The 11,788-nt window shown below is 48.6% G+C and overlaps 1 protein-coding gene across 1 annotated transcript; it reads right to left on the bottom strand.

Moving 5' to 3' along the window:
* Nucleotides 1–7,926: 7,926 nt before the first annotated feature.
* On the bottom strand, nucleotides 7,927–9,173 carry PtA15_9A550 (uncharacterized protein; the record flags this gene model as incomplete). Its single annotated transcript, XM_053172771.1, has 2 exons — nucleotides 7,927–8,241; nucleotides 8,820–9,173. The coding sequence occupies 2 exons, from the start codon at nucleotides 9,171–9,173 to the stop codon at nucleotides 7,927–7,929; spliced, it is 669 nt and encodes a 222-aa protein (XP_053023978.1).
* Between the last annotated feature and the right edge of the window lie 2,615 nt (nucleotides 9,174–11,788).

Genomic DNA, 11,788 nt, shown 5'->3' with positions numbered 1-11,788 from the left:
CTGCTTCATAACTGTGAGATTGATAATAGGTTGGGTCCTCCTCTAGTTGGCCAAAGGAAGATGTAAGCTTAGTCTTAGAGTACTCTTCCACTGGGGTTCTGATTGGCCTGCTTGGAATCCAAGGAATAAGTGATTTGTCTGGGAGTCTGTAGTCCCTTCCATCCCTGATAACAGCACCGCTAGACACATCCGAATTGGGTGGCTTTCATCAGGTAGTATGTCAAGTTGTAGACATTTGACATTGTGTAAAGCTTAAATTTGTGCTACATTAGCATTGGTATATGATTTTCAAGAAATAAAATTGTATCACTAACCTCTGAATTGATTCGAGTGATGTGTTTGATTACCTGTGCTTGAACCTCTTGGCTAGAATCAACTCCACCTCCCGAACCCTTCAGCACAAGACTTGCAACCTTTGTGTGATTCACCAGTCTCTCATAGAGTGGTCTGTAGAATTTGTCTTCCTCTGCAGTTAGAATTTCAATCACTGTTGTATTTTCTTCAGCTTCTTCATCTTCATCGTCTTCTCCATCATAAGGAATTGGTATTTTTGAGAAATGCCGAAAAATCCTTGCATCAAACACCAATCTTTCGTCATCAGACATTTGACAAGACCAAACGTCACCAAGGTGACCATTCCTTTCATCCCATCCAAAGGGACTCCCCCTTGGGGGAACTAAAATTGAATTTTAATTTCAGTTAGATTCCTCAATATTTAAGTGAATAAAACACACCTGGGGTATCTGCACTTTCTTTACTATATGCCACAAAACGGTTCCAGTTACTTTTTTTACGAGATGGCCAATATTCACCCCTGATGACAACATCAAATGATCAGAAATAAGTTGTTTCATATGTTTTACAAAAACAAAATTGAGCTTACTGAAAAGAGTTCACCATTTTTGAGGTGACATTCCCAATACAAGCCAGCATCAACTTGATTTTTGTGTACGTCCTTTTGTGGGATCGAAGTGCTTCTTGGATTTCAGTTGGAATTCGATCGCTTTTTTCAGTTTGTTGTGCCAGAACATCACGCAGTTGTTTTTCGCTCCAAAGGTTAAGACGGCTTTCATAATTTTCAAGCGTGAGGTCTTCAGGTGGGCCAGTTTCGCTTCTCATTTGGCCCCGACGATGTTGTCCATGGCTACCATCTTCATCTTCATCTTCCTCTTCCTCTTCCTCCCAATGTTGGCCTGAATTACCATGCATTGCTCCACCGCCATGTCTAGCTCCCCCACCCCGCCCAGCACCACCACTTCTTCCTCCTCGGCCAGCACGTCCAGCACCTTCTCCGCGGCCACGTAGCCCTCGCCTAGCCCAGTTTGCAGCTGCACCTGATCTTGATCTGTTTGGACGCCTTTCATTTGGTTGGGATGCACGAGTTACAACCATGATTGAATCTGAGAAATGTGTGATTTCTTTGATGAGGGTTTGGGAGTATATGAGCTTCTGATTTGGGAGTTGGTGTGAATTTGAAACTTGGTGGTCTGATGCTACTTACGAATCTTAACTTTAAGTATTTGCCTTGTTGCTGTTGTCAGATCAATGATGTTGCTGGTCGGTGAAATGCCATTCAAATTCAATTGGTGGAAAAACCGACACTCATTTCCATCAGGGGCTATGTACACACATGTTCCACCCAAACTATCATCTGTATAGTTCAATACTACATCAATACTTGTAAATATGGTCACTTGACACCTGCATGCAGCATACTTACTGTGGCACAAGAAAGAGCTGTATGTATTCAATCAATGCCAACTTATTCTGTTCTGTTTTTCCAGCACACAGCACAGCAGTTCACTGTATAAATAAATTTAACACAAAAGACTTGAAAATACATATTTATGTACACCCCAAATGCAAAACTTCAATTTGAAATAATCTCGGAAGGAACTTTGGAAAACCTTTGAATTAGACCATCAAGCCATTGAAGGCCTTCAACACCGTCAACGTCGCCGGCTGGGCGAAATCGCCAGGATAGATCTCCAACCAACTCGCGGCCAACACATGACAAATCCTGTCCCAAAATCCAGAGCCAAACATCGTGCTAAAGTATTCACCTCGTCGAATGAGAATCTTTTTGCTGGCATACAACCTACAAACAACAAGATTAGAGTTGCCTTTCTGTTCGGAAGTTCCATCGCGATGGCGGTGGCAACGGATTATCTTAAAGCATATATCCGAATACAATGGGTCGTTGAAGAGGGAGGAATACGCTTCGAGGAGACCCAACGGCATGGGCTTCTTGATCGTCTGAGTGGTTGGTTGAGGGGCTGTTGGGGTTGGACTGATGTGAAAACAGATCGAAAATCGAGGCAAATGGGAAATGAGAATAAATTCAGTAATTTGTATTGAACAGGTCATCTTGCACGCTGGAGAGTAGAGGGGATGGTGCATGATTGAAGGAAACAAATACTCACGAGTAAACTAAAGTACAGCAGATCAGAAACGCATCGTTGTACTTTGCCTATTGGTGAAAAAGCATGTAGAGTCAAAGTAAGTACAACCAAATCATTGAAAAAAAAATGAAGGTTATCCCTCCGACTACATGGAAGGTTGGTTTAAAGGAGATGAGGCATCCGATTAAAAGTAATAACTCAACAGAAGGATTGGAGTAATAAGCATTGTTTCTTCTCCAATATTGTGCCCATCCCCTGTTGCAAGCTTCATGACTGAATGCATGGTCATTGGCCTCCATGGTTTTGTAGGTCATTCGACAATCCAAACTTTTGATCTTTAATGTGTCATGTCCAAACAAACCGGTTTTGCTTAGACACATAATGAGGTAATCAAGTCTTTCAAGCTGAGAACAAAGACATACCTCAAAAGTGAACTTGAAGAGTCCTTCCCTTTGCCATGGTACCTGGTTTGGATCAAGTGGTTTGAGATGAGTGGAATTTGCTAGATCATTGACGAGTGAAGGATATGTAGTTGGAGAAGATGGTAAATCAGCTAGTCGTTTCAGAAAGGGAAAATCAAGGTGAGTAACTTACGACTGAGGCTTGAGCTAGAAGCGGATGATGGTAAGAGCAAGTGTTTCATCAACTGATATACAGCGGCTTTCTCGAATTCTTCGGGCGTTGGTTGACAAGATAGGTAAAGGGAGCAATACTGGTCGTGGCCGGAATTTCTGGATTACACGATCAAAGCAGGTTAATCTTCAGGATCTTTTCGCCCTCTTGGATTTTTTATTAATTAGAAAAAAAAACAATTTACGGGTAGAAGAACACCTGCCATTTCCCTTGACCCAAGAAAGCAGATTTAAAACGCTTTGACTTGGTGTCACCTTTAGAAGAATATAATATATGTTTCAAGTTTGAAAGTTTCCATTCAAGTGAAACCTATGGAGTCGAAACAGGACAAGTTAGACAACGATGCGGGTTTGTGGCTGATGCTCAGGACAACAATAAAATAGAAACTCACGCTTTTAATTTCTAAGAACTCTTGTTTGTTGTTCATATTGGGAGAGGCACTTGCTGGTTTGTTCATGACGATTGAGTAATTGTTTTTGTTGCGGTCTTGGTCAAAAGGGTGGTTGTAGATAAGAACAGAAAAGGGATGGTGATCAAGTCCCTCCCGGACTACTGTCGCCACAGGCACGGGGGCTAGCACGGGGCTCAGGTCGGGGACCACCTACAAATGCATTCGTGGCGATGAATTGATCCGTGCATTTGTACTGGCGGATTGCGTGCAATCCGCCAGTACAACTTGTGATGCTCGCCGGTTTCAAGAGCGGGAAAGATGCGAGCGAACTTAGTTGCTGATCCATTGCAGGGAGAAAAGGATGAGACGGCTCGACAATAGGAAGAGACAGAGAGAAGATAAGAATAGAGGAGACTCGTTGGACGAGTTCGTGAGGGGTTCGAGAGGATACAAAGGAAGGCCGGACTTGGAGAAGTCCAGGCTGGATTTGGTAAACTAATGTTGTATGTAAATGCTCTGAGATAATTACAAGAGGAAGAGAGATAATACAAGATGGCCGCGAACGGCTCGCATAAGGGATATCGGGCCGAGAGCGGCGAACAACAGACTAGGGTATTTGGCTAAGAGCAGCGAAGAATAGAAGACCGAGAGCGGTCAGAAGTGTACAAGAGAACGCTGAAGTCATTAACTTATTAGCCGGAGGAGTGGCTGTTGCCTTAAGCGGAAGCCGGGGCTTCACAAAATGCATATGATTACGTGGTTCAATGCATTCGTACTGGCGGATTCGTACTGGCAATTCGTACTGGCGGATTGCACGCAATCTGCCAGTACGAATGCATACAATTAAGTGGATCAATGCATTCGTACTGGCGGATTGCACGCAATCTGCCAGTACGAATGCATAACAAGAAGGCTCTCAAACACTTCGTACTGGCGGACATGCAATCCGCCAGTAGGAAATTCATCTAATTTCACGCAATCCGCCAGCACGAATGCATACATACAATTAAGTGGATCAATGCATTCGTACTGGCGGATTGCACGCAATCTGCCAGTACGAATGCATAACAAGAAGGCTCTCAAACACTTCGTACTGGCGGATTACACGCAATCCGCCAGTACGAATGCATACAATTAAGTGGATCAATGCATTCGTACTGGCGGATTGCACGCAATCTGCCAGTACAAATGCATAACAAGAAGGCTCTCAAACACTGTGATGTCCCGGATCTGGGGACCTGTATACACCGGAATAGGCACTCGCCAATTCCCTTTCCTCGCCGCTCTCGGCGCTCCTATTTGTCTCCTGTCTTATCTCTCTCTTTGTTCTCTTAGAGGTGAACTGCATCGCTAAGTCCTATCGCGGCCCTCAGGCCAACCCTTGTACAGCAGATACGAAAAAGCTTGCGTTTGGGGGGTCTGAAAATCCGACCCCCAGGCTCAGAAAAAGCCACACCCAAACAAAGCCACAGAGAGATACAGGACCTGTATCTCTCTGTGGTTTCCATACCCCCCACCCCCCGATGCCGGCACCATATCCCCCCCCCATTCCGGCCGCACCCACCCCAGCCATCCTCGATCCCCCAGCCCCCCAAATCCCCCCCCCCACTCAGCCCGTTGTGAGTTTCTCAATCCCTCCCTCGTCTCTCCTTCCTGGCTTTGGCTGACCCACCGACCTCTGCACCCTCCCCCCAGGCCCGAAACCATTGGACCAATAACCCGCGAGGTGGTCAGTATTATGTAGGTTTTTTTTTCCCCCATGATAGATCAATAGGTCTGATCCTCCGATTTCCCCAATCATACAGCCAGCCGCCCTCCCGAATGGGGTTCGTGAAGTACGCCCGAGACGTCAAGGTGATTGTCGTCAAGCTCAGCCTCCGCGGACTGACCCTCGATGAAATCAATGACACAATCGATAAGAATGTCTCTCACGACTCTTTGGCGCGATGGAATCGCCTGTATCGAACCACTCGAGATGTGGTGCGTGACCCGGCGCTGTATGAAGACAGAGGTCGGCCGCTATCCTTCTCGGCCGAGGAGCGGGAATTTATCCTCTCGGCCCTCGAGTTAGAGCCAACACTCTACCTAGATGAGATTCAGTCTCACCTGGAGACCATGACAGGCGAAATTCACCCAATCGCCTCGATCTCGGACAAGTTGAGGAGCCGGCTCAACTTCTCAAAGAAGGTCGCCCGGACCGTCCACCCAGCGCAATGCCCAGTGAAAAGAGCCCAATATGTGACCCAGGTGGGCCCATACCCATCCAACTACTTTGTGTTTATAGGTAAGTCCAGGGTGGTTTGCTTTGTGGTATCTATTTGGCTAGTTTGGCTGACGCATTGGCTGCATCCAGACGAATGCGGAGTGTCTCTTGGTACCCACTCACGCGATCGTGCGTGGTCAACCCGCGGCCGTCGGACGAAACGAATCCCTCGTGCTCACGATGCGCCCCGTATCTCGGTGTGTCCGGCGGTTTCACTCGATGGCATGCTATGTGTGATGGCGCAGGAGGGGACAATGCGTCGCGTTGACATCGAGTACTTTTTAGAGGATGTTCTGGTAGGGATTCCTTTTTTTTTGCTTTTTCTTTGGCGGACCTCAGCAGCTTACTTATGTACTTGTCTCAATTTTTTCAGATGCCTGTGATGAATCCGTTCCCTGGCAGGAACGGCGTGCTCATCATGGACAATGCAGCAATTCACCATAGAGGACGGATCGCCGAGATTTGCGCGGAAAATCAGGTGTTGCTGATATATTTAGCGCCTTACTCGCCGGACATGAATCCGATTGAGAAGGTCTTCTCAAACCTCAAATCGCACCTCAAACGACATCGGATGCTCACCGGGACCGAGTTGGACGCCGACATTATCAAGGGGGTGCTCCCAAGGATTGCCACCCCCAATTTGATGCAAAATTTTTTTTGGGGCAGTGGGTACAGGGCCTGAGCCTGATAGTTTTTTAATGACTCGCTTTCTTGTTGTCTTTCTTGGCTATTTTATTGTTCCTTTCCTCTTTACTTCTTCAAATGAGAATTAAATAGTCTCGAGTCTCTGCCTCTTTATAAGGAGCCCTCTGAGCGCATCCCTCTGAGCCGGCCTCTGAGCCGGTTGGTGGGGACTTGTGAGATATGGTGGGCCTACGTGACTAGGCTGCGTGGGCACTGGTCTATCTTTGTGGGCCAGGACTTGGAAAGATTACGTCTGTGGTGGGGACTTGTCCTTGCCGGCCGGTACTTCAAATTAATGAGTCATCTTGTCTGGCCCCACGCGCAATTCCGTGACTTGTAAAAAATTGCTGGGCCCCAGAGGGACAATTGCAGACGGCCCCCGGGCCCCATCAGTTTTGGCAAAGTCTTTCTATTTGCAGACGGTCCCCGGGCCCCAGCGGTAAACTGGGCCGCAGAGGGACTCGGACATTTTAGGCAAAGTCAAACTCACATCCCGGCGGAGCCGGCGGGCCCAAGACTGGCGCCCGCCCGCACTGTCTGTTTATTGGAGCTAAGATATATGTATGCATTCCATTAAGAGAATGTCACGGATATAAGAGTAAGAGGAAAACATAACTAAGATAAAATGGAAAAAGGTGGTCACGGATATAAGAGTAAAAGAAACACATAACCAAGATAGGAATCGGATAAAGAAAGGAAGGGGGCTGCTATGGGTCTCATCAGGAAGAAAAAAAAAGGCTGCCGCCCGCAAAAAAAAACTTCCTATGTTGAGCAACCCTCCAAACACTCATTATGGCCTAATGGGATGGAGATCGATCATAGTGGGTAGGGATTAAAGTCTGCGCCCCAGTCAAGAGCTGCCGAGCTAGAGGTATCGGATAGTTCATGGACCGTAAATCCGCCAGGTTGGTCTCCGCGAAGAAGCTCCAATGGCTGACCAGCGAGATGTTGATTAACGCCCGAGGGTTTGGGTTGTTTGGATGAAAATTGCAGTGGTCGAGGAATTGCTCCATTGTGAGCGCGCGGCCAGCAGCGTTGAGGTGTCCGGGGTACTGATGGCCATAGCTATTCTTGGGCAAAGAATTGGATACCCACCCGTCTAGGGAGTCCACCTCAGTCGGTTCGATCCCAGAGACTTCCAGGCGGGTGGCTGCGGAGCGGCCCGAGCCTAGCTGGATAGCGGAAGACGCCCCGGACCCCGGAGCCTTGCGAGTTGGGGATTTAGCGTCCCGGCAAGGCGGTGAGCGGTGTCGGTTGAATTGAAGTTGACTCAGTGTGTGAGCTACCCCGTTGGTGGCCGGGCTGCGCGGTAGTTTGCGGACAGGCGAACGGTTGATCGCCAGGTGTTCTTTTCCACCAGAGACGCACTTGATTTCCGTGCTGGCCACGGAGATTGACTGCTGTGGGGACTTAGCTGGCGGCCGGGCGAAGGGGCGCAGTGCACGCTCCATTGCGTCATGCTCGGCTGGGTCCTCAGGGTAGTGATTGGTGTCCGACGAGTTGGCCTGCGACTCGGAGGGCGACCCCGGGGCACTCGGGCTCAGGCGGTCCAGCTAGTTGACGTCAGGCAACCCCTGAGGGGATTCTGATCGGATGGGCACCCCCACCCGGGCGTTTATGGGGACGCGTGGTTGGGATATAGGAGCCATCTCGCCGTCGCAAGGATCCCCCCAATAGGACACGGCGGGCACTGGGATCCGAGGTGAAGGGGGTTGAATCGGTGGCGGCGCCGCTTGGGGTGTACTGGTTGTTGCCCGCGAGGCCCCCGCCTTCGCGCGATCCGAACCAACCCGAGCCGGCGTCGGTGTATCATGGATCATCCGGGGGGGGCGGACGATCCCGTTTGCGGTGACCCGGGCTGGAGTGAACTTTGGGGTGGCGGAGTTGGATTTGGCGGCCTTGCCGCCGCCTTTGCCTTTGCGATGGATCGGCGCCTTTTCGGCGACCTCGTCTAGGGTGAGGATGGGAACTTTTTCGCTTACGAAGTCCTTCGACCTGGGGGGATTGTCGTAGTCCACTCCTGGGGCCCCGTGACGGATGGCCCGTGCCCACTGCCACAATTTATTCGTGTAGATCGGAATCAAGGCCTTGGACGAATTGAGCGGGTCTTTAATCCGGAGGTTCTCGGTGTTCCCACCGTACTTCGCGATAATGTGCGCTGTCAGGTCGCCCACAATCTGTATTACCTCAGCTGAGTCTACATCGGCCTTTGGCTGAGGAGGCAGTCAGCATCCAAAACCAGCGATGAACGTAAGTAGACCGTAAAGACCGTAAGGATGACTTACGTTCATCACCAAGCGATTCGCCTTACGTTGCAGCGCCAGGCGCGTTTCCTCTGGCGCATGAATAAGGGCCAGGTTTTCGTCTTGAGCTCGCACCTTTGGGGAAAGGTTACAAAAGTCAGCCCATCCAATCAAAAGCTCCAAATGAGAAAGAGTGATCTCACCGCGGCAGCCTGCTTCTCCAGGACTGATGGGTCCTGCATGGTGATTTTCACTTTGACCTCATTCCCGGGGTTGCAAGCTACCTCCGTCACAAAGTTCAACCATTCTTCCTCGGATGTGACTGCCGTGTTGCGGGCGACTCCGAAAACAAGATTGTTGTGGATCGTGCACCGCCACTGGATCTTATTGCCCTCCAACTCCAACTTCCTCAAATGCGTGCAGACATGTTCGCGATCGACCGACACCCTTGTGATGAAATCTCGTTTGAACAAGTCAAACGAGTAGTCCGAGAGGTGGACCATCCAGGTAATGACGCCTGCGTGGCCTAACTTTGACCATTCGGGCACGGCCGGCATCGGTTTCCCCTTCTGAGCTAGGGCGATCTCGTGGGCAACCGAAGGGGCAAAAACCGCAAATTCAAGGATGATTGCCCTTGGAGGGCCCTTGAATTTGGACGCGGCGGATTACTTTGATTGCTGCTGGCGTGGTGGGTGGGCGGGAGAGGCGACCTGGGAGCGCGGCGGCGAGGAGTGGGGTTGCGGCTGCAAGTTGGGCGGTACTTGGGGTGGTTGTGGATACGCATGCAGCGGCTGTGGTCGCGGGGCAGGCGCCTGGCTGTTGGGTAGCCCGTGATTCGGGGAAGGAAGGGGCTGGGTTTGCGATTGCGACGGGAACGCCTGCGTTTGCGACTGGTTGAATAGCACGTACGATCTTGAGTCGGGTACATCGCCCAGAGACGGCCCCAAGTAGGATTCTTGGGTGCCGCCGGGCTCGTTTGCAAAGGGGAGTGGCGGGATTCGTGAGTCAAACTGGTGGTCCATTGGCCGTTGATACCTGAGCGTGTGAGATCCCCAGGGGATGTCAGCCGGAGGATGAAGAATAACAAAGTTCCAAATTTACATACCTGCAAAGCGGGCAAATGCTCTGCTGCGGGGTGTTCGACTGATCTCGGCTGGTCCAATGGTTTCAGGCCTGGGGGGAGGGTGCAGAGGTCGGTGGGTCAGCCAAAGCCAGGAAGGAGAGACGAGGGAGGGATTGAGAAACTCACAACGGGCTGAGTGGGGGGGGGGGGATTTGGGGGGCTGGGGGATCGAGGATGGCTGGGGTGGGTGCGGCCGGAATGGGGGGGGGGATATGGTGCCGGCATCGGGGGGTGGGGGGTATGGAAACCACAGAGAGATACAGGTCCTGTATCTCTCTGTGGCTTTGTTTGGGTGTGGCTTTTTCTGAGCCTGGGGGTCGGATTTTCAGACCCCCCAAACGCAAGCTTTTTCGTATCTGCTGTATTACTATTATCGGCCTTCTGGCCTACACCCTAGTTTCTCTCTTGTAAGATCTCATAGATCTTATTGTACCTTTTGTATTCCTACTCAGGCCCGATGGCGCCTATAAATAGAGGCCATCGCGCCCGCCGAAACATAATTCCATGAAAGGTTCTGAAACATAAGAGCCAGTTTGGAAAGCATGGCAGTGAAACTACACAATTGTGGAATTCCCCAAGCTAGCAAGCAAATGTGTGTCACATTGGGGTGAAGTGTGAAACAAACCAGAAGAATCATGAGACTTCTTATTTTGTTTTGTGTTCAAGACTATGTGAAGTTTTCTTGAAAAATATATGATATTCAGTCTCATAATCATCAAGCATATTTTTTTCTCTTCCGCTCCTTCATATTTCTATAATGGCATCATTCAATGAAGTCCACCCCAGCATTCAAGCAACATCCGTCCTCAAACCAAGAGACAATCAAGCTAAGCGTGAATTTTACATACAAAATATTACAAGAAATCCTCAAACTGGCCAGTGCATTTCCAATGATATCATTGCAGATTGTGTGACTTTAAGTATAGATCAAATATCATCTCATGAAGAAATCAAATTCCCAGAAGTTGCTTCAATTGATGAAACCCAGAAATTCCTTGAACAAGCAGAACATCTGATCAATCCAAAAGCCCCAACAGCAATACTGACAAACCTCAACTGTGAACTAGGTCTTCTTGTCAAACAAACAAAATGGTCAGATATGACACCTCAAGAATTCAAAGATATTCAATTTTTAACCACTACTCTTGTGCAACTTGGGCAATTTTACAATACCCAAACAAACAGCTCTTTCCTGACTGGAATTATGAAGGGGTTTGGTTGGAGAAAGGGATATGAACCCACAGAACATGCTGGTAAGTCCCCATAATCATTAGTTATTGATTAAAAAAAATTCCATCATAAATATTAATATTGCCATGTTCAAACCAGGCACCTACACACCTTCAAACATACAAACTGAAGAAGATTACTTGGAGTGGAAGAATCTCATACTTCAACTACCAAAGATTGAGTCAATCATAGCAAGCAGATTTAAGAAACTTGCCCCTGGTTTATTTCTTCAAGCTGTTGAGAAGATGCAAAAAGCTAAAGTGCCTGGCTTTGGTGACCTGGAATTCAATAATTCAAATTCAACTCCTTTTGCATCAAATCTCACTGCAACATGGGGTGAATTCTCCAACCAAGCACACATAGACAATGATGTTGGTCCAATCTCATATGGCGGCTGGTGTGGAATAGAGGAGGCTTCTGGGGAACCTGCAAGTAAAGCTGGTGGCTATGACATTGAATATGGCCAATTTTTTCTTCCAGGAATATCTACTGTGGTTGATTTTAATGCAGTAGATGGTTGGACTGATATGTTCTGGGCCTCAAATCTCCTCTATCACCAAACCGTCAAATCAGTGCGACCCCTCAACAGTCCCTTCACCTTTTTTGCCTTCTCAGTTCAAATCAGCAAACCATTGTATGATGGATGTGTTACTGCACTTTCCGAATCAGACCTTGTTTTTGGAGGATTTGAAATGCGGGATCAACAAGTCAGATGTTTAGTTTATCCTACTGGTAAGAATAAAATTCTACTTCCCCAAACTATCCCTTGATGTTGAACTTTGATCTCTTTCTACTGTACCAGGGGATAATACAGGCAAC

Source organism: Puccinia triticina, chromosome 9A (genome assembly GCF_026914185.1).
Source record: "Puccinia triticina chromosome 9A, complete sequence".
In the NCBI taxonomy this organism is placed as follows: Eukaryota; Fungi; Basidiomycota; class Pucciniomycetes; order Pucciniales; family Pucciniaceae; genus Puccinia; species Puccinia triticina.
The sequence above is the reverse complement of the archived record's forward strand: the minus strand, read 5'-3'. Positions and strand labels throughout refer to the sequence as shown.